Genomic DNA, 23,173 nt, shown 5'->3' with positions numbered 1-23,173 from the left:
CATGAAAAACCTCAGCTTTTGTCTCAGGAGCTGTAGGCTGAAGTGTTGCTTTGTCTACATGCTTCTGTGGAACATGACATGTCACTAATTTTTTTGTTGTTTTGATTTCCAGTCTAAAATATGTTCCATGTGTGAATGAAGGTTTTTTATTATATTCTTTCCTAGTACCTCTAAATAACTGAGTTCTTTATATCTTTACTTGACATTCACTGCTTTTCTGTAGATACCTTGGACCAGTAGGCATCTACTTCTGGGAACAATGTACATTAGAACAAAACAATACCTAGATATGAGCTTAATCTTAGTAGCTCTGCTTTCCTGGTACCAATATGTCTGCAGCACTGAAATGGAAAGATTAGGCATAGCTGTGCACCAGCTCAATCTCCATGTCCGATGTCTTAGGGTAGAAGCTCAATGGTTTACTGTGAGAATGGGATGCAAGTACTTCTTGCTACCTCTAAAATATAAGGCAAAAAGTGCAGCTTGTTGCTGAGAAGATTCATTGGGAAGTTTGTTTCAGTCAGGGGACAAAAAAAAAAAACCCTATAAAAAGAAGCCAAAAGTAGCCCTAAGGCACACCCAGTTTAGTCCAGTATCTGGCACATACTGATGAGAAGTCTGTAATTCTTTGCAGATTATCCTCTGAAGTTAGAGGAGCAAACATCTTGGTCTGGGAATGAATAGGCAAAGTGAAGAAAGACAGTGCTTGCAAAACTGTCCTGGCTTACCAGTGGATTGTCCTGGAAATTCTGTTCTGTCCTGTATTTTGAATATCATTTCTTAATATTTTTGTCTTTGTTGTTTCCAGTTCCAGCTGCTGATCGAAGTTGCCTGGCCTCTGTTTATCTTCTTCATCCTGATCTCCGTAAGACTTTCATATCCACCCTATGAGCAGCATGAATGTAAGTACCAAACACAGCAGCTGCATCCAGAATGGCAGTGGTTGTTTCATGGCTAGAAGGTAATAATGCTGCTGGCAAGACACAAAGAGCAGGGACAATAGTTGCATACTTCAATCAGAAGTCTTCAGGGAAGCTTCCCTTCCTTCCACCTGGGGAACTACAGAGTGTTCTGACACACTATTGCTCCAGCACTGTATGTTGTTGCTGGTTTTCTTGCTGTTTCGTTTTTTGGCTTTCTTTCATTTATAATGCAGTAGACAAGAATCTATTGTAGAACTGTGACAAAGTCTACAAAACCCACACAGAAAGAAGCCTAGTTTATTCCTCGTTGATTGTATGTGACTTAGCATAAAAAGAAAGTGCTGTAGCATAAAAAAAAAGCAGTGCTCAGATCTATAAGAAAGCAATCTCATTTTCAGGCAGTAATATGGGTTAACATATCGCATTAAAGCACAAGAGCAATTCAGTTCCTTTTAATCATTAGACTGTCATCTCTGTGTTCAGTAGACTCAGCCATCATACATTTGTGGGGAAAAGCTATTCTACTTTTCTCTTTACATCCTAAATGCACACATTTCTGGTTTTCTTTCAAAGGAGGCTTTTTCTTGCTCTGTAAATGAGAATCTTTAAGCCTCTGTGTTAGTTGCCATTTGATTTAGGAAGCATGACTTGTTTGTAAGCAACGTGCTTAGTCTTACTGCAATTGGTGACAGCCTCATACTGCAATTAGCTGGCTGTGGAAGAGTTCTTCATTTATCTTTCCTTTGGCTGATTACTGCAAGGTAGGGTTTAAAGGTCAGCACAACATGATTCTGGAGGGCACTCTGAAGTGTTTCACTCTTAAAATGGGTAAAGAGGTTGCTCTTGCAGCACTTTGTGGGTTTTTTTTGCAGCAGCTGGGGTCTTTTATGTTGCCTGCTGAGCTTTCAAACTAGCAAGGATCCTTTCAAAGATGAAGTGTTAATGTTTGCAGTTTCGATTATACTTGGACAGTGGTAGTCTCACATATTTTGTAACTCGGTTTCTACAGTGCTTGGCAGGGTAACGGAAGCTTCCTAAATTAAATCTCATACTTTACTGCATAGGATTTGAATTGTCTGACCGAATGTTAGACTGGCATTAGAACAGATATGTATAATGTGGACAAGAAGTGAAGAAAGCAAAGAAGCAAAAAGCAGTCTCCTTGGCTGGTATAAGTAACCAGCAGCCTCAATGGTAATTCATCTCATCTGTGGCAGTGCTGTACATAAACTCAAACCTGACAAGAACTGCTATTCACAAAGCTGATTTTCAGAGTTGTTAACCTCCTGTAAATTGTTTGCTCTGGCACCGTGGTGTCACAAGCAGAGTTTATTCCTCAGTGTTGATTGTATGTTACAGAATTAGTCTTTCAACAGTTTTGAATCTTTCACCTTCAACCCTTTTTCCTTCCCATCTATACGGGCTGATGTTGCTTGTCCGCCTTCTCCCTGTGTTGCTGACAGGAATTGCAGGGTGTGGGGCATCTGGTAACTTTTTAATTCAGTTTTTATGGTTAACTCCTCTCATTTTTTCTAAAAGCTTCTGAGAACAGGAAGGTAAATTAATTTCATTAAAGTCCAGATTGTTTTTGTCAAATACTCACTTGTATGCTGACTTGTGTTACATGGTGGAAGATTTTTTGCTGAACTGGGAGCAGAGATAGAAGGAAAACTTCAGTTTATGGTGAACTCAGTGGCAACCCTGTGGATGCCATAAGGAAAACAGGATTTATCTGTATTGTCAGTGCTGTATGCTGTTAAGAAATCACTTTAGGTTAATGCCTGATGATAGCAGTAACAGAGCTACATGCATGTGCTTTGTAGTCTCCAGATAGCCTTAGTATTTTAATAGTATGCTTTTTTCAACAAACAGATAAGATTTTCAGTTCTATTTTCCTGTTTGAAGAGAAGAAGAACTAAGGATTGGGCTGCTTCTGTAGTCAGATTTTCCAGTCAGGATTTTTAGTTTCTAGCACATTTGGCCAAGTGTGAAGAACCTTCTTCTGAAAACACGGAGGAAAATTTTGCTAGCTGTTACGTGATAGCTACATGTTGTTGACCAGACCAGCTGGATGAGACATCTTAGGTTGCTATTGAGCAAGATTGCTGACTTGTGTCTTAGAGCTTGACTTTTCTTTTGTGTTCCAGTGGCCCTTAGAGTTACTCAAAACACACATCACTTGGGGGAAAAAAATGTTACTTTAATCTCCACCGAAAAGCTAGCTGTTCACAACAATGTCATTAAAAATGATGTGATGATGTTGCACTATGTTTTCTGTGTAACTCATCTGATTTAAAACTGGCGGAGTCCTGCATTAACCTTTGAGAAACTGCTGTTACGTGCATCACCATATGTAAAAAGTCATCACAAATTCTTGTTCACTCTTCCTCTTTTCAGATCACTTTTAATAATTTATTTGCGTTCTTAGCCATGTAAAGTAAAAGGCTTGGAGGAAAGAGAAGATCATTCTCTGGGAAACCTTAAGAAACAAATCTGAAAGTATTTGCATTTTTCTTCTTCCCCCTCACCCCCCAAACAAAAGTCAGAGAGCTCAGGTAAATAGCTTTTCTATTTTAAACATAGAACTGGCAACAAACGATTCCCTGGGTGCTAGAAACAATGAACCTTCAGTTCCTTTACCTTTCTCCTGGATGGACAGAGTCTGTGGCTTTCTCCAGGGAGGGCTGATAAGCTCCCCATCTTCCTTCAGCCTTGCTGTAATTCAGCAGCTTTGACCTCTTTTTCCTCCTGGGGTTTTGGTACCTCCCTTATGGCTGTGCAGGTAGGGAGCCAGCGCCCCTGTGATTGCAGGCATGCTGCAAAGGTAAAGGTGTTTACTAGGGTGGGAGTGTGTGCATCTCATATGTGCATCTATCTCATGGTCAAGGCAGCTTGGAGCAGCTGCTTTGAGTAGTGCTAAGAACCTGAGGAAGGGCCATAACCTGCCTCTGTCCTCCCCTCCGTGCTGTGGGTGGGGGGAAGTGAGTTTGCAGAAAGCAGCCTGATGACTAGTTTAAGGTGCCAGCTTATGTCCTTGGAGGGTAAGGCATTTAAAAGTGCCTGGGGGGTGTACTAGTGTTTGTTGTTGCTTTAACCATTGACCAGAGTGCAGAATTTAAACAGCACCTAAACTCAGGGCAGTGACTTAAGCATGTGCTTAGTAACAAGACTTTAAAAAGATTTGAAATGTGACAGGCAGGTGTTAAAGTGTTTTAAAGAACTCCAAAGTTCTAAAACTGTCTGGAAATCAAGCCAATATGGGACAGCGATGACATACTTAGGGGAAAGCAATGCAGGTACCTACCCCACAACTGCTGACCCTTTGCTTGACGTTTACAATGTAACTGAGGTGAGTGCGTTTTCAAAACCAAAAGGAGTGAGTAGAAACATCATGGGTCTTCAGAACCCAGATGTGAAGTACCAGGACTGTCTGTGTAGTTTTGAGCCAAATCCTTGTGTTAGTTAAGCATGCAAATCCATAGAAGTACAGCTGGTTAGAAAGCATGTGTATGCACATGCCCACCACTGTCAGGCTTTGGGGTTGCCTGCTGCTGGGCATTCCTGAGCAAGAAGTACTGTCAGCATGGCCAAAAACTGCTGCAAAGATGAGAGTAGCAAAGTGTTTCTCCTCCATACTTAGCAAGGTGTGCTTTTTCAGTGGAAAAGGCCAGAACTGTGTGGGGAGCTTCAGCCCTTCATGGTGTGGGCTATTCTACTCTCTCATAATCAATTTGGGTCATTAACCAGCAAAGATTAGTATCTCCCTTGAGGTGCAGTGCTGTGGAGTAGTGCCTTGTGTCCTGTGTTTCTGTTTCCCAACTTGTGCGTTTCTGTTCCAGGTCACTTCCCAAACAAAGCTATGCCTTCAGCGGGAACCTTGCCGTGGATACAGGGGATCATCTGCAATGCCAACAACCCTTGTTTCCGCTACCCAACTCCTGGGGAATCCCCTGGTATTGTTGGAAATTTCAATGCCTCCATGTGAGTATGCCTGCTTTTTTTCTTCATCTCTCTTCTTAGGGGAACATGTGGAAAAGGGATACCTGGAAGTTGCCAGCTGGCCGCATAAGTGTGCTGTCAAGGGTGTTGCCATTTCTGCTGGCACTGAGAAGGTACAAAGCTCTTCAGCTACCAAGGTCAGAGGGGCTAGAAGGAAGCTGATAGGTATGCAATATGCCTGAGTCCAAGCACCCTTGGTGAGTGAAGAGATCTGCCTGGATGAAGACTGAGTCCATTCTCTTATTGGTTGCTCAGAATTTGGCCCATAAAAGGCTAAGCATAGGCTCATTTTTCAAAGATCCTCTTTCTGTGGTTAATGAACCTTTGAGATGGACAGTGTGGAGGGAGAGGCAGTTACTGGGGGATACTCCCTTAAGTTTGTCAGTTAATACTGGGTAATGTGTTGCAGAAAGCTCAATTTATCACCAGCTTCCTTATACCTTGTCCAGCTTGTTGCTTTCATGCCATCAGGCCAGTTAGGCTTAATGCAGGGTAAAATATGTTTGCAACCTGGAGAAGTATTTGAAAGGACAAAGAATGTACTGAAATTACTGTACTTCTAAGAGGAAGTTGTTTATAGGCAGGAGGAGGCTCACTCCCTCTCAAATGCTTTCAAATGCATGGAGCTTCCCACTGTAACTTAGTTTGACCTTGCATTGGCAGCCCTCTTGTATTAGACTTCTTGGATTGTCCCAGAACGGTCACTGAAGAGAATTATTATTGTACTGGAGAAGGCAGTGGCATGACTGAAAGGAGGGACTGAGGTTTAGAATTGGGATGTCAAACTGTCTGTGGATGCTGGCTCACAGAGCTGACATCTGTTGGTTCTTTTTGTGTTTTCCCATCACCAGTGTTTCCCGCCTACTCACAGATGCCAAGAGGTTACTTTTGTACAGCCAACAGGACACAAGCATTAGGGATGTCCAGAAGGTCCTTGGAAAACTGCGCAAGCTGGGAAACTTCTCTGGGTCAGGTAACAACACAGTAGAAGGAGCATCCTACATGTGGCATTTCCGGTCTGGTTAATTACACCAGTGTGTAAATTTCTAGAATCTCCATGGTTATAATGTACAGCTCATCAAACCCTTTTCAGTCCTGCAGAAGGACCTTAAGCCTCTCCAGTGTCAGAGCTTTGTGTGCTCTTTAGCATCTTCAGTGGAAAAGAAAAAGGATGGTCTGTAATGCCAAGAATAGCTGCTGTTTGGGATGTGAAATTATGATCTTCATCCCACTGAAGTGAGGTTTCTCAAGCTGGCTTTCTCAAAGAGTCCAAATAGTGTGTTGTGTTTAGTTATTTTGCTGTTTTGTCAGTGAAGCAGTGAATGTAACATAGCTACAATTCAGCACTCTACCCACTGAGCTGCAAGGGGAAGCACACAGGAAGAATGGAAATCAGGAAAATCTGGTGTCGGCCTTCCCTTTAGAAATGTAAAGCTGATTATTATCTGACAGTGAAGTCTCCATTTCCCTTGCAGTGTGGGTTTTTTTTTTTTTTTTTGGGGGGGGGTGTTCCCTGTTGGTGTAGGATACTTCATTCTCTGTTATTGTCTGGCAGGATTTTGATGGCAGGGTTCAAAACAAAATGTTTTGTCTTAGGGGCACACACTGCCCCATTTGCTCTGAAAAAAATGAGAATCTTTCCATTTTTAGCTTGTCCGGGAAAGTCTAGTGTGCTTTCCTGTCATGTGCAGATGACTGGTATGAGATCACACAGGAAACTCGCAGTAGAGCTGGGACATGAAACAGCTTTGCCTAGTCTTGGGAAATGTGGGGTCTCTTGTTATTGCCAGGTCTCTCTGACGTGGCAACTTTTTAGAGTTCTTTTGGGGTAGTCTTCTCTGAAATATTAGTTCTCTTTGCTGCTGTGTTAGTGCTGCATGTGTCTGTTGGAAGTGATGGTAAGTAACAGTTTAGTAATGTCCTGATTTAGGCCCATCAGGGAACAAAAGACCATGATTAGCCTCAAGTACCAAAGACCTGAGGATTGCCAAAGGGCAGGGAGAACTTAATTGCCACTTAAGGTTCAGGACAAAACAGACCAGGCTACTTGGCTTGGGGAAGAAAACAGAAAATAATTTAATGCAATATCAACTAAAACATAACCATAAAACCTCCAAACATAACCAAAAATAAACAACATAGAGTGGTGCAAGGATGAAGAGTCCGACCAGTCCTTTAAGACCATCTTTTCCCCACTCCTCCCCTCTTCCTGAGCTCAGAGCCCTGATCCCCGTGTTTCTACCTCTTCCCCCCCTGAATGGCCCAGGGGGGCAGACATGAACTGTGCAAGGGATTTGTCTTGGATATATAACCCTCTCTTTTTCAAGACTGTGTAGAATCCTAATGTGATCAAATCTTCAGGTGATACTGTGGTCTACTGACTCTTTGAGCATTAGTTGACACCTTAGACACTTTTTCTTGCTGGGCTCAAAATCTGTACTGCCTGGCTCTCCTCTTTACTCTGAGAATCATGGAATGCTTTGTGTTGGAAAGGACCTGAAAGATCATCTGTTTCCAATGCTCTTGCCATGGGTGGGGACACTTTCCACTAGACCAGGTTGCTCAAAGCCCCATCCAAACTGGCCTTGAACACTTCCAGGAATGGGACCCTCTTTCAGTTTGACCCTCTTTCTTGCAGGCCAGCAGGTCGATGTCCTTCTCATGCTGGGGGCCACGCAGCTGAATGAACACAGCCAAAATGAGCTACTATGACTATTTTCTGTGTTTCTCATGGACCTCTTCAAACCCTTGGTTTGACTTGGTGGTCTTGTAGGAACAAGCTTTCTATCAGAATGATGGCTGTTGTTGTTACTGGATTTTACACTTCATGCCTGAAGTAGTAGCTGCAAGTTAGTTCTTCCACAGACTAGGTATTGGTGTACTACATTGAAGCATGCAGTGAACATCAGATACGGGCATTTACATTAAAACTATCAAAGCTATAAGCTGAAGTTCTAATTTCTGGGAAAGTATGGGGGAGAGGAGTGATTCCAAGAAACATTTTGCATAAGGAGTATTGTATAAAGTCAAAAGTCATATGGCTCATGTTTCTCTATACTACAAAGACCAGCAGACTGACTGTAAAAATAAGCCTCAGACCAGCCATCAAAGATTGTATTTATATAATAAAATATTTCAGAAGTGTAATTAAAAAAATAAAATCTCTGTGTCATTAGAATGACAGATGGCCCTTTGTTGGTAAGGCTTATGGGGAACAAAGCCTGTTTGTCCTTCTCTTGATATGCTCATTTACGAAGCCTCCAACTTAGAGGTCCCTGCAACCTACTCTTCGACTGCCTGGTTCACTCTCTGATGGCATGCATAAAGTAACATCCACTGGTCTTATAAATACTTGTGCATTTGTGATTAGCAATGCTTCTGAGGCAAGGAAAGGAACTACAGATCAGCCCATCAGCTGCTGTTGACAGTGAGGTGAGAGATGCTTAAATCCTTTCCTCTCTGGGGCATTTACTGCAGTGACTGGGAACCAAAGAAGAGCAAGAGTGGATGTCAGATGTAAGCATGCCTCCAAACCTGAAAGCACTGCTTTCATATGTGTATTTCCCCTTTTAGCAAGAGGTCTAATTACTTCATAGCTAATAATTTGGAAACATTTGTAATACTGCTTCTTTTTTAGCTCTGGCCTGGATGTGAAGCCATGTGGGTCAGTGGTGCAGATGCAGCTTTGCAGCTTGTGGGAATTGCAGCTTGTACAGTACTTCCAGTGGGAGGGACTGTGTGCTCCCTGTTCTGTGTTCTCTGCTGCAGTCTCTGCAACTCCCTCATCCTCTGTCACAGTTGTGTGATGTGCTGCTTCCCAACAGGCTTCTTACTGCTGCCTGATGACTTAAACAGGCTTCAGGATGTGGTCTTCCATTATGAGCATACAAATCGGACCTGCAGTATAGACTTTGTTCAAATGGTAGTCATGTAGAATGTGCATGTCTGTATGTGGCTTCAGGTGTTTGAACCTGTTTTGAGAGCATTCGCCAAAGTCCTTTCACTTCAAGCTTCTTTAAAACTACCCTCATAAACTAATCTTCAAGGTGTGACTGTTTGCGTTATCAGATCTGAAATTGGGTATATGCTGATCCCTGGGGAAGATGGCAGGGTGCTTACATGGATGCCTGTAAGTCAGTGTCTTGGTTAAAGACAAGGCAGGACACTAAGATTTTGTTCAGGCAGTGCTGTGTGTTCATGCCAGCAGGCTTTGTATCTCAGTCATTTTTTGATGAGATGGAAGGTCATGCCTCATTACAGGGCTGTTTGACCAGGATTTTGAGGATTTTCTCTGCTGCTCTGAGCTCCAGCAGAGTGAGGAAGGTGTTACCAGTGGGGAACAGCCCACTCTTGCTTCCTGAAGCACATTTTCTGTCCAGGATGAAGTAACTGTCCTGTGGTGTGAAGGGAGTTCAGCACAAGCAGCTATCATGCCCTATGGTCATCACAGTTCTAGGGCTGCTTTCAGCAAGCCCCAAACAGGGAAATCTACATGCAGGCACATGCATACCTTAATATAATAAATTCTGCAGGCAGATGCCAGGTGTCCTTTTCTTACATCTCTGTCCAGCAATGTCACCAAGGTCTTCAGCACTCATGATAAGGCAGAGTGCAAATTGGAACAGAGAGTCAAAGACCTTGGTGACAGCACTTCCAAGAGCATCATGTGGTTGCTGGGATTGCCATCTCAGTAGGTTTGTCTCACTACTTACAGGCCCAGATTTGCAACTGGCCTTAATGCCATTTTAGCAGAGGATAAAGTGTTAGTAAGAAGTAAGTTTTCCTTCTGTTTTGAAAGGTGGAGATACAGCTTGCTGTTGTCTCTGAGGTACACTTTCTTTATTTTTTCCTTTTCTCTACAGGGATCTCAAACACATTGTTCTGCAGTGCCATGGGGTAATAAATCAACAGGTAAAATTAAAGTCACCTTCTTTGGTTGTTGCTAACGGTTGCACATATAAGCCAGTTTAGCTGATATTTGCCTTACTTCTCTTAGTTTTCAGTGATCCCTGAGGGCATGTTTCTATTTTTCTTGAAATCAACCCAACTAAACAAAAAGAGAGCAATTAAATATTAGCAGAGGGAAATGAACTTCGCCTGAAAAATTGCATCAGATTTCAGGCTGTTACTCTGCATGTGCATTGCTTATCCTAGTTGTTTACTGGATTACTATTGGTGGAGAAACATCAGTTGGGTGGCATCCTGTGCTGATGTTGCACCCTACTGCACAGACAGATGTTGGGACTGAAAGATTTGGCAGCCTGTCTGTTCAGTGTTAATAGTACTAATTTATTTAACAGGTAATGGATGATGAAGGGCTTGGTATGAAGAGCAACCTTGGGAGCGGCTTTCTGGTCCTGTGTGTTCTGCTGTCTGATTATTGTGGTGCTCAGGGAAATAGGATGTTGTGTATTACCTGATAGATGACATTAAGGTGATTGATAACACCTTCCTTAGTGTCTCCTCCCTAACAAAATTGACCTCCTGCCTTCAAGGTAAACATTCAAATAGATTCTTATGCCTGCCTACCTCACCCTAATTAAGCTGGTTTCCTCTCTGACTTCCTTTGGAAAGGATCCTAGCAAAAACCAGCCAGGCTAGAATAAGGACCAACAAACCATATGTCCAGGTGGCCTTCATCCCTGTAAGCACCTGCAGACAGGATGTCAGGGTGGCATTCCTGTCATGTTTGCATGTGAATACACACCTGGGCTCTGTGATACTGTACTCCATAGGTCCTTGCTTTTCCTTTAAGCTGGGGAGAATGTTGCCAAAAATGCAGCCCTGTGGTATCAGTAGAGATCTTGAGTCGTAGGGTTGGGTAGGAAGGCTTCTTTACTTTTGTCTTTCCAGTTTGGGTTACTTTGTGTGAGAATTCCCCAGGGTGTTCCTGGCTGCTTCTGCTTCCCAGTGTAGATCATCCAGCTGGGAAGGGGAACCTGGAGCTGTGGGGGAACCAGTGTGATGTCTGCTTTGGTCAGATGCAGTCTGTTGGGACTGAGCAAGTAGAACAAGCTACTGGCACTGGAAACTGGCATTGCACAAAAGATTTTGTAAGTATGCCATATTGGTTTGGTAGGTAGGAGATTCAGGCACACATGTCAGTTTTTCCACATTGATCTAATTATTTTTTTTTCATAAAATCACCCGAGTTGTTGAGCAGGCAGTGGCTTGAGTGTCCTTAAATTTTTAGGTCAATGGAAGTTGTGCAGGAACTGCAGATCTTCTGTAAAACCCTTTCCAAAACATTCCTTGGAAAGGCACTTTAAGTCCCTTACTACAATTAGTCAATGGGGTCTCTAAGTGAATCCAATGGATCTGTGTGTTTTTTCTGTCCTAAACTGAAACTGTGAGGCTGGCGGTCAAGAGGTACGAGAAGAGAGCAAAGACTTCTTATCATAGTGTGGGTCCCAGGTTGTGTGTTGGGCAGTTAGCTGTGCAGCTGTTGCTGGTGAGGTGACATGTGCTGAATTACACATATGCACAGTTACCACTTTCATTACAGTCTACTTGTGCTTTCCTTAACATTTTGAATCTAAAGATGAGATTAAAGTAATAAAATTATGTTGGAAGAAGTTTAGGCACAAAGGTCTGCAGCAGCATTAAATCTGTTACCAGGAGAATCATACTTGTTTCCCATACGGCCATGAACTTTCAGAGGTTTCTTTGTACTGGCATTATTATTACATGACTTTGCTTAGAGGTTGCGATGGGTAAACAGATACAGCATAACATGCATTGCTGTCTTCGGATTCCGCAGAACTTTACTTTGGTGTCTGGTTTTGGCCTGAACTTCCTGTTTGCTGAAATGCTTTTGAAGTGAGATGTTTAGAATTATGCCACGTTGGATTCTAGGTAGGCATGTATGGATCTGGGAGCGAAAAAACTGAAATCCCTTTGGAAGTGGAATTGAAAGAAACTCATGTAGTGTTCTGCTAAATCTGTCCTTGCTGTACTGTCTGCACCATACTAGGTGACAGGAGCTTGAGGAAAAACATGTCTGAGAATCCTGTCACGGAAGACAGCATGGACTCTGTTATATGCATGAGGAGGATCACAAGCAGGTCAGCATCGGTCTGTGCTGGTAAAGGGCTGCTCTGGCAATTTGATTATGTAAGATCAGCTAACTTGACCGTGACAGCTAAAGGTCTGGTTGCATGCCGGGAAGCCAACAATGCCCATATCAACAATTAGCAACAGAGCTATTCCAACAGATATCAAATCACTGTACCTTAAAGGCACCATCTTAATCTTGCTGTTAATTTGTCTAGATAAAGACGCGAAGATAAAAAAACCAAGAATTGCTCACTGTGCTTGTAACAGCACAGGTAATAAATATCAGCATGTGCTGCTGAAGCAGGACGATATTAAAAAGTTCCGAAAGCTTTCTTTAGTCTGCTGAAACTCTTCAGCCTAGTCTGCCAACACTGACTTTTAATTTGAACCAGCAAGTGAAATGGAGAGTGTTAAGTAAACAATTACACCTTTCAGGTTCTTCTTTTATTTCCCCCTTTTTCTGCAACCTTATCACTACAGCTTGCTAATACCAGCATTATGTTGCCAAAAACGTAGGCTCAGTGTTGACGTCAGCTTGCATTCATTTTCTATATTTTTCACTCTGACATGATTTTCTGGATTTGTTCTCAGTGACCTCCTAGTCTCAGAGTCTCAATAAATTGCCTGATTTGTGGAAGGCTGAATTTAATTTAAACTACAGCTTGAGATTGGTTGAGAGAGTGAAACAGACTTTTTACACTGAGCTTGCTGTTAGTAGTCCCTGAGGAAATCTATACTGCTGTCATCTGGTGAAAAGTTCAGCTTTCTCGGGGAGTTTCCAAGAGAGCAAGCTCTCACGAGAGCAGTGATTATGAAATTGCTACAGCTGGAAAAAGCCCTATCCGCTTCTGTGGCCAACTTGATACGGAGAGTGGAGTGCCTAATTTTGATCTGATATCCTGTTACCTCAAGTTAATATTCAGCTTTGGAGCTTTCTTTAGTAGTAATATATTTCATCTTCATTGTGCCTTACAAATACCTAGTGCCTATTTTTTGCAGCATTCCTGTGAGCTAAATAAATAAACACCTGCCAAGGAACTGGAGCTCTCATGGTGAAACACAGTAGGATGTGGTAGTTTTCAGTGTAATCAGGCTACAGTAAAATGTGATGGCTTTGAAATATTGTTGATGCTGAATCAAAGTTCACTTTTACCTAGGCTAGAGGATAGAGCACTGCTTCACTAAATTTTTTGAAAATCCAAGGCAGTTTGATATTTTTTTTTGTTGTTTGTTTGGGGTTTTTTTTGTAGGCAGCCTTTTTCATGAGAAACAGATGCTGCTCTCTTTAAATATTTTTGGTCATAAAATAAGTGAGTGTTAGTGCCAGGATCCTGGCTAAAATCAAACAATATATTCAGCCACCTGTTGCTGAATTTCTTTGCAGCTTTGACAAACTGAAGCATTCTTCCCGTGCTGCCCTAGGGGTTTTTTGATGTTGCTGTGTTTTCGTCAAGTAATGGTTGTGTCTTGTTTGAGATGCATTTTTTTTTTTAGTTCAGGCTATGGGGTTTATGCTTGTATCATACAGAATTACAGAATATTAAGGGTTGGAAGGGATCTTGACAGATCATCTAGTCCAACCCCTCTGCCAGAACAGGACCTCCCAGAGTAGGTCACACAGGAACTCATCCAGGTGGATTTTTAAATACTTTGCATATGTTTCAAAAATTGTGGAAAAATCCTTTGAAATCAAATGCAAAATCTGCAGAGTAAAAAAAAAAAAAAAAAAAAAAAATCAACATATTTTTGTGGACTAAGTGTTAGTAACTGAGTTTGTTAAAACTATATGTTGCTTATACCTATGTGGCATAAAAGCTTTAGCTGATAAAAATTGTGTAGCTATGAAAAATCAGTGGGCTGTAACTCATGTATTAGCTGAAGATCTTTCTCTGTTTTTTTTTTTATGCAGACCAGGCAGCAGTAAGCTATATGTGGAAGAAATTCAGGCAGATGTGACACGTGTCCTCTGTAAAGAGCTAAAACTTCCTTCCCTTTCTAAATTATTTTTTGTTTTAAGGATGGTGCAATAAAACATTCTTTCAAGGGATTTTAAGTAAAGACACTTTTCTTTGGGTTGTCTTTCATTGGTGTAAGTGGTTTGGTTTTTCCCTGCTCCACCCACACTGAATCTTTCTTGGAGGTAAATACTACCCAAATTAGTCCTTAGATATATTTTTCGTTGACACTGGCAGAACTTAATAAGCATCAACTATTACATCTCAGGAGGCTCCTTCTTTTTAGTTCTCCATCTGTTTTAGCAAGTGTAGCTGAAACATAAATGAGGCATATCTGAGGGTGACTTGGGTGTACATACATGCCAGAAGGGGATTTGCTGATGAGACAAAGACAGCTTCTGGTAAAGATAGCAATATTTCAAATATGAGTGCTTGTTCAGACTTTGCCAACCAGCTTAGGAAAGCAGCAGCTGTTACCTATCTAAGTGGTACTTCAGAAGAGCAGGAAAAAAACAGTACTTTGCCACTTGAGACAGGATGTGGACATGAAAGTGCAGTGTCCCAACAGCTTTCCTTGTAGCAAAAGCACAGCTCTTGACAATGTGGTCAGCAGCCATCAGATATTCCTGCGTAACTGTTACTACCCTGCTATGTTCACATACTTGCCCACTGCCCAGCAGGTGTGGAAAAGTGTGCTGTAAAGCCAGAGAAGAATGGAGTAGCCTCTAAAGACCACAAGTATCTTTACCTGTCTCTTCCCTTTCCTTCCTTTTCCTATTACCTCTTGCTGCTACTTGAAGTACAAAGAATTTTACCAATGCATCCATATAAATAATGCAGAAAACCTCTCCAGCAGTAAACCCTCTTATTTTTTTTCAGGTTAACTGCACTGCATTTTGACTCTGAAGTCCAAAGGATGAGATTTCTAAAAGAACAGAGGCACTGTTTAGTTTCTATGTCTAATAGTAGTGTTCCTGTCCTCTGTGCAAAACACAGTGACATTGATACTGATGCAAGTACTCCAAGGTGTATTTTCAGACAGCAAGTTAAGGGAAGGAACTAGTAGTGTATTAGTGTATTGACAGTCCAGCAGAACACCAGTCTGAAGAATGAGCTCCTCAGACTACCAATACACAATCTGTTGGGAGCATGATGGTATGAACAGCAGTATAGTGTTCCACTTAAGATATAAGAGATATTATATCTAGCCAAGACTTAATGTGAATTTGGGCCGTCCATATCTGCTATGCATCTGCTTTTCAATCTTTCCCCTAGGTTGAGAAAGTTCTGTGATTTTTTTTTTTTTTTTTAAGCACTGTTGTTCAACAGTCTGTTCTATACTAGAGAAGAGGCTGAATGCATTGTGAAGATTGCCCTAAACTAGCCAGAGAAAACAATCTTTGCCTTGTTTTAGTGCTGAAGCTTGATTTCTGCCCCCCTCACAATCTTTTGGGAGAAGTTCTCTCCTTGGAACTTGAGTTCTAATGACCAAATAAATTGAAACAGAGAGAGCAATCATGGAATGTTGACATAATTTAGATGTACGTATGTTTTTAGTGTAAGTAGACAGTGTTTACTCTTGAACTAATCAGACTATAGTCATCGGCATATCCTTGCTTAGCATTGTTAGCTATCTCTTGGATTGGTTTGACCTTTTGCTCTGGAGGTGCCTTCTGCTGTGTGCTAGATGAGGAGCATTGGGTCTTGACACTAAATCCAGTTGTGACAGCCTTCTTCAATGTAGAGGAAATGAGCTGCTATGATCTGCTGACTGCAGACTTGATATTGTGTCCACCATAAAAGAAGTGAGATATCAAGTTGGGTTCCTCAAAAATTATTCTGTTATTTTACTATGTTTGAGTTCATGTTTTGAAATGTCTAAAATCTATGTATTGTCTAGGACATAATGTTCCTAGTACAGTCAAAATCCAGTCTTAACAGCACACCCTTACTTTATGTTTCTTTAGAAGCACTTCTTTGAGCTGCATTTGACCTTTGGAGACCTGCTCCATAGCCTGTACCAGTCCTAAATGTGCTCTCTGTACCAATCCTGAAAGTATTGTTGTGATAATGAAGTATTGTGTCTGATCAGATCTGAGTTTCATTTCAGTGTCCAACAAGCCAATTCAGAGGAGAAATTTGTGGTTTTTCATTATTTTGTGAAAATTAGCAGAAGTTTAAAGCAGTTTTAACTGCCATGTAATTTGGAGCTCTGTTAGGGATTTGCTTCTTAAAACAATATAGTGAAGATACTTTCTTCATCTTTCAGCCCATTACAAGCCTGAGGGGGTTTTTTTCCTATTTTTTTAATTGGCAAGCTGCATGTCAGTTATCTATGTTGATACCAAAATTTGGCTTGCAGCAGGGGAAAAAGCAAGAGTATCTCTTCTGTGCTGTTGTCTAGCACCTAGGGAGATGTTTGGGTGTGTTACTTCATAGAAAGTCTGCAGGCTGTGTTTCCTGGCAAGGCTGCTGGTGAGCAGCCTGTGGCTTTTGCTTTTGTGCCTTGTGTCTGCTTTTCAATACAGTCTTTCTGTTGTCCTGTGTGGTTTACTGTAAGGGGACCTGATGGCATTTGAGACTTAAAGTTCGACCCAAAGAGAGGTATGCGCCTTCTGTTTGCTGATGACTTTCCACATGGGTTGGAGATGGGATCTCAGCTGGCTTCAATGGGCTCTGCATTCTGAAAGCCAACATACCCATTGTGAAGGTTAACCAAGGACTGATCTCTTGTGCATGCACCAGCTCACCATGTCAGCTGTGCTCTTCTGCCAGAATGCTTGGGCTGGTCACTGTTTTTAAAGCCCTTCTATTAGAAAATGGTGACTTGTAGAGGAACTGAGATGGTCCCAGTGTCTACAGTCCTAAGATGAGAGAGAAGGTCTGAACCTGTCATACATTTGTCTTTCTCCCTGGAATGATCCTGTAACTGCTGGAGATGGATGGCAGGCTGCCTTTTCTATTGACATCACTGTTTGGCATGGCAAACACATGAAGAAGATGGGCTCTGGTTAAGTGGCTGCTCATTTGAGTATTATCTAATGTCTGCAGAGACAGTGCAGTTACATCTCTGATGGACCCAAAGCAGAGAGCTGTAGCCTGCCATAAAAACAGGTCAAGCCACGTCTGCAGAAGGAACAGCACTTTGACTGCTAGCAATTAGGCTTGTATTTTCGCACTAGACAATCCTGCACAACAGGCCTGCTGAGCTGCTTCATTTCTTGTCAGCAAATCAGAATACATGGCTGTCGAGCTTGTTCTGAGGACAGCTTTAACTCCTGCCAGTATGAAGAGGGATACAGGCAGCTCTAAGAGCAGTTCCCACCACAGAGGGGGAATTGTGTCTTGTAGGAAAAGGAAAGTACAGTAATTGCTTTAAAAAACCTTAGCAACTTAGAAAATGTTATTTTATCATGCTTTCTGGGTGTGTCATCCAAAGTTAGGAGTATAATGAGAGCAGATGGGAATTTGCTGCTTTGCCAAGCCCAGCACTGTCCCATCTGAAAGGTTTGCTTTTCACAGTGTTCATCGGGGTCCTTGGCTCAGTAGGATATAATACTCTAACAAGCTTCAGCATTAGGAGGTTGCTGTTGTCCTCTGGATGATTGTCAATTCACAAGTCACTCACTCTTTTCCTTCCACTGTTGAACTTATTTGAAAGCCCATATTTATTTGTATGGAAAATATCTTCAGACATCTTTTGTCTATAAAGCACGGTGATGGGTTATGAGTGTGAAAGTCAGCTGAGGTTGTTCAAGTGCACCTGTCATGAGTTCCTTAGGAATACTTCCCAAATATGCCACTGAAAGTAATACAAAATTCCAGTGTATAAGCAAATTTTGTGGGAGCACGTGGTTTGCCTGTCCAGCTCTTCTCACTGTGTGAGGGTTTGCTAAGGCATGTTTCTAGCTAGAGTACTTGCAGTGGTCACATGCACTACCAGTAAATGCTTTCATCTGCTGGAGCTCTGGCTCTTGGTCTCAGCTTTAGCTTCTTCATGTGGCTGTGTCTTGCAAGAACTCCTGTTGCTGGGATTATGATGGGTGAACAAACAATGCCCTGGGTGGACCAGGCCTGTGTAACCATAGAGCCTTGTGCCCTTGTCTTCCAGTTGTGCCTGGGTGCTGTGGAGCAGTGTTGCACAGGCTGCACAGCAATCCTGTGCAAGCCTGCTGGTGTGAGTGTCTGGGTGATTGCCCTCATGTGAGAACTCTGTGGCACAAGGATGGTTTTATCTCAGTATGGAGCTATGATCTGTGAATCTGCATTCATTGAGCACAGAGAAGAAAATGCCTTATATGCTCACTTACCACTCTTCCTTGCTTTTCACCTGTTAACTGGTCAGACTGATGCCTCGGACTGTGTTGTGCTGGGAACCCACTTGTCTGTCTTGTCTTTTTCTGGCACCTCTAGAAACCTGCTAATTCTAAAGAAAGAAGCTAAAGCTTCTTATGCCTCATCCCATTTCAATATTTCATCTTGCTGTGATGCCTTAATGCTGCTATGTTGGGCTGCACTGTGAGCAGTCTCTGAGAAGTAAAGGGCTATAATTTAGCACAGGCTTCTGTGTTGTCTTGGTGCTTGGCTGTGAGGAATATAGGCTTAGCCAAATGCTAGTAAATCCACCAACCACAATAGATATACTGAAAAGAATGTAATTATTTTCTGCCTTGCATGTTCTGTCAGTAGGGAGTGAAATCCCCTGCAGATAAATAGCCATGTTTGTAGATGGGACACACTGTCCTGCCTTCCTCTTAGCTTCTGGCATATCCAAGTCGTGGCATGAGTTCTCCCCCTTCCTTCACTCAGTTCCTCATAGGGATTTACAGCACATGAAGCTGGGAAGTAAACAGTGAATACAACTGCTGTGATGTTATTACTGAGCCTATTAGATTTAAACTATCTGAAAACTTGTTTTATTGTAGATTATGAGCACAAACCCATTGGGAAAAATATCCACAGACTGAAGTCAGACCTGATGAGCTTTGTACTCTATGATGGATTGAGATATGTTGAAATACTACTTGTGTGCCTTTTAGAAGGCAGCATTCTGAATATGAGAACTGTAGCCACAGTTTCTGTAGGGTTTTGTTCTTATACATTTCATTTCATTTTAAAAGGCATTGCACTCATGAGTTTCTGGAGGAAGATACGAGCCTCCTGTTTCCAAGTGAAGCAAGAAAGAATGAGAGACAAGTTTGAGGAGAGCAGTCTGTCTCTGTAACCTATCCCCATAGGCTTTTTTTGTCCTGTTTGTCTGTGGATCTTCTTAATAGTACTGGAAACGGTTACTGCTTACTGTGAAACCTGTCATGGTCACACTTGTAGTAAGCTCTGCAAATTAAAACTGGTTCTCAGCTCTGATTTCTCCTTGCTCTTTTCTGCATTGAGTCTCCTCTTAAGCATGACCAGGGATTTGTTTCTAGAAAGAAGACAGTAAAACTCTCTGTCTGTGAAGTATATATGGGCCATGTACAAGCACAAACAGTGCTTCAGTTTTGTTCTGCGTGGAATGGAGACCCCCATGTAGCACTGACTTGCTATTTTTTATAATGAACATTTTTTGTTTTGCTGTTCAGTTTGACCAATAATGTAGCAAGCATGCAGGTTCAGTTTCTCTTTGCTGATTCATGTGGATGTCTCGAGTTCCTGTATGAATTAGGGTTTTTATTGTCAAAAATGTTTGAATCTCAAGCAAGTAATGACTAGCCTAGCTCTGTGCTCAGTCATGAAAGTGGTGGAAAAAACTGAACTTCAGAAAAGTGTAAATATTAAAAAAGATTTAAAACAGTGTGCCAGTCCTGTAGGAGATGCTCTGCAATCTGGAAATTATGGTTTTCTGGTTTCCATGCCCAGATTTCAGCTGCCAAGGTTCATTTAAACTGTGTGGAAATGAAGGATGGCTGTGACTTTCATGAGGTTACTATCTGTGAAATGCTGCCATGTGCTATTGTCTATTAATGACCTGTGACTTCAGAGAGGAAGGGTGGTTTTGTGGTTAAGGCACAAGACCTTCAGCTCTGGGATCTCTCTGTTCTGCTGGAGGCTTCCTTATGTGACCGTAGGGAGGACCTTTTTTTCTGCCCTTCATGGGAAATGGATTTATCTTCTTCTGCTCGTTTTGTGTGGATGAGGACTGTTTCCTTCTTTGCTATACAGTGCCTGAGCTGGTGCTAGGCAGAACAAAAGCATTTCAGGCTCAGGGGCCTATGATCTGAGGTTTCAACTAGGAGACCATACCCTGTGGTGGTGATGGTGAGAGGAACATGCAGGAGTGCCATTCCCCTGGCTTTCTGTTGAAGATGAAGGGGAAAAGGGAAGGAGAAGTTGCAGGTCTGCATCAAAAAAAGTATGAGGAGAGAATTCTCTCTGATGTACTGTCTGGTGTAGCAGTATTGGTCTGAGCCAGCTGTCTTGCGATAGCTGATTGTACCAGTGCTCTTGGTCATTCTCAAGCATGAGTGAATATTCATGAGTTAAATCATGTTAGAGGTGACATATTTTGCCTCATGTTTTCTAAGTAACTTATTAGTGTGTCTGAGCTTTTATGGCAGGAAAAGATTGGAGTAGTAAGGCTCTGGTTGTAAATTGTATTCTTCCATTCGGAATGTTTGCATCATTAGGTAAGCTTGATATTAGCCTTCAAAAGACTTGCCTGTTTCTTTTGTTTTCTATTTTTGGAGGACTGCTCTTTTGTTTCCTTAGGCTCTACTGGGCAAGTGATCTTACAGGAGGATGGCTGTTTTCAAGAGGAAACCTCTATTAACCTTTGGCTTTTTGAAGTATCCAGGGTGATTGTGCTGTTCAGTGCTTGCCTGTGGTTTCATGTGCAAGTCATTACGCATGCCTCTATGACAGAGACAGATTGCGTAAGACACCAAGCCACAAGTGCTAGAAGTAGGACCAGATGCAGTGGAGGAGAAAAGGCGTGGTAAAAAGGCTATTTGCTTAGGGCACTGCAGCAGGACAGTGGTGTTGGGGTTCAATTGCTTGGTCTCACATAGCTTCCATGTGTGGTCTTGGGCAGGCAAAGGTTATGACCAGTAAACACGGGTTCATGGCCTGTGGCTGGAAACCAAGTGTTGTCCCACAAGCAGTTTTGGTAACTTTATGTTCTGTTCCCTAGTGCTTTCCTCCAAATGATGATGAAAACTCCTTCAGATGTTCGTAGGAGTTGCCTTTGAAGGCAGCATTGACTCTCAGCAAATTCCAGTGTTGAGCCAAGTCAGAAAATGCTTGTCATGACAAAAAGGCAGGGGAGAAATAACCTGTTCATGTTGGGCTGGTTAATTATAGCCCTGGAAGCAAGCTCTTTGTTGCTCTCCATCACACATTTACCAACTGGCCAGCAGGAATTCCAGTGTTTTCCTGTGATTACCTACAGAATCTATATGTCCCTGACCAAGAAAACTCTGCTTCTGTATGGCAAAGGACACCCAAACCAAACCCAGAAACAGACAAACAAAAAAAGCCTAGGCAAATCCAAAAGCAAAACAGCAATGAGGAAACAGAAAAGTGAGAGATTTATTGCTTGGTTACATTTTTTAAAAGGTGTGTAGCCCTTTAAGAGGAGCTTAAAAAAATATTTTTAAATGGGGACAGGTTAAACAAAAAATCTTGCTAACATCTGCCAGCTACCCCTTTGTCCATTTAAGTGGTGAAGCAGGGTGCTTTAGCCTCTGATGGAAAGAAAAGGAAGGTTCTATGTTACAGAGGAGCAGTCTCTCTTCCCAGTCCTTCTCCAGGCTGGAAGAGATGGTGGCTGATTTTGGTGACAAAACACAGTGGAACATTTACATGGCAGAGGAGTCCTGCTGGGGTGGAGAGGAGGGTGAGGGAGAAGCTTTCATCCCAAAGTAACCTCCACATCGCCTCAGCAAAGGGGGATAATTTACTTTTTCTCGTGGAACAAAAAAGCAAGAGGGAATTTGTAACTGGATATGTAGATGAGAGCAATGACCGTTAGTACCCTCCCCCACCCCACCGCGTGCTTCCTGCCGCAAGAGCAGAGCACGTGGCTTCCTCCCCTCTGCTGCCTGTGCTGCCAAGCTGAGGCACAGCGAAGCAGAAGTGGAACCAGATTAAGAGCCTCCCTGCTACTGCCTGTGATAGGTTGTGTGCTTTTTCCTGAGGGGTGGGCTTTCCTGAGGGTATCACATGCTGAGCTAAGCAAAAAATGTGGAAGAGGGGAAAAAAATGTTCTGCTACAGCTGTTCCCTATAGAAGGGGTAAGATACAAGTTCCTGGGGCTTCCTTTTATTATGTTCGCTTGAGAAATCTTTGTTTTCCCCTGTTTGCTGTGGGCTATGGCATCCTTTCTTGAGTAGAAAAATAAGCATGATACCCAGGTGTGTGACTTTGCTTAACCTGAAAATCTTCACCCCAGTAAATCCGATGAGACTTCCTCTCTCAGCTCCTCTTGGCCTAGCTGCTTTCCTCATCGCTGCTTATTTAAGCATAGTAAAGATTGAATTGTCCCCTCTCTCTTTGAAAAAAACAAAACAAAATAGCCCAAGACAGTGTGTGGGTCAGCTGCTTAAACTCTAGGTTTGTGAACCTGAATAGTATGCACGGATTACAATTTCCAGGTGGTTCTCCTCTGCCCTGACAGGCATTGTTCCAAAGCCAAGAGCTGAAACACCAGTAGCTTCAGAAGTTGAAGTTTTTCAGAAAGAAAATAGAATTTTAAAGTATTTGCACAAATTTTGCAGAGTGGTTAAGACTGCTTCATAGACCCATGTCACATCTATGTGAGTGTATATGTCAGATGTTGAAATTTATGGTAGAGTACATCTACTATTAACACAACTAAGCACAGGTTAGTAAGTATCTCGGTGTCCATGCACCAGCTCTGTTTTATATACATTAACAGCAGAGGGATTAAGTGAAGCCAAATCTTTTGTAAGGGTTAATGCTGGAGTAAGTTTCACCCTAGTCCAGGAGACAGGCTGCATGTGCTCTGCTGCTTCTGCGTATGACCAAGTTGAGCTGAAGTAATGATATTAAAGGGAGTTGTTTTTAAAGGTGTCGTGGTTTAGGCCCATCAGGGACCAAAGACCACGATTAGCCTCGAGTACCGAAGAGGCTGAGAATTGCTCAAGGGCAGGGAGGGCTTAATTGCCGCTTAAGGTTCAGGACAAAACAGACCAGGCTACTCGGTTTGGGGAAGAAAACAGGGAAAAAAAAAAAAAATTAATGCAACATCAACTAAAACATACCCCAAAAACCCAAAACATAACC

General features: G+C 42.2%; 1 protein-coding gene across 3 annotated transcripts in view; it reads left to right on the top strand.

The window, feature by feature from the left end:
• The window catches only part of ABCA1 (ATP binding cassette subfamily A member 1), a 98,028-nt gene that overhangs the window by 21,934 nt on the left and 52,921 nt on the right, over positions 1-23,173 (top strand). For 2 of the 3 annotated variants that reach the window (XM_062017339.1, XM_062017338.1), the window contains exons 3-5: positions 809-902; positions 4,763-4,904; positions 5,774-5,895. In XM_062017339.1, coding sequence (XP_061873323.1) covers positions 809-902; positions 4,763-4,904; positions 5,774-5,895 — 358 coding nt within the window. Of the gene's footprint in view, positions 1-808; positions 903-4,762; positions 4,905-5,773; positions 5,896-9,784; positions 9,834-23,173 lie in introns of those variants that run through there. The other variant, XM_062017341.1, reaches the window with a different exon arrangement.

The sequence above is a fragment of the Colius striatus genome, chromosome Z (assembly GCF_028858725.1).
Source record: "Colius striatus isolate bColStr4 chromosome Z, bColStr4.1.hap1, whole genome shotgun sequence".
In the NCBI taxonomy this organism is placed as follows: domain Eukaryota; kingdom Metazoa; phylum Chordata; class Aves; order Coliiformes; family Coliidae; genus Colius; species Colius striatus.
The sequence above is the reverse complement of the archived record's forward strand: the minus strand, read 5'-3'. Positions and strand labels throughout refer to the sequence as shown.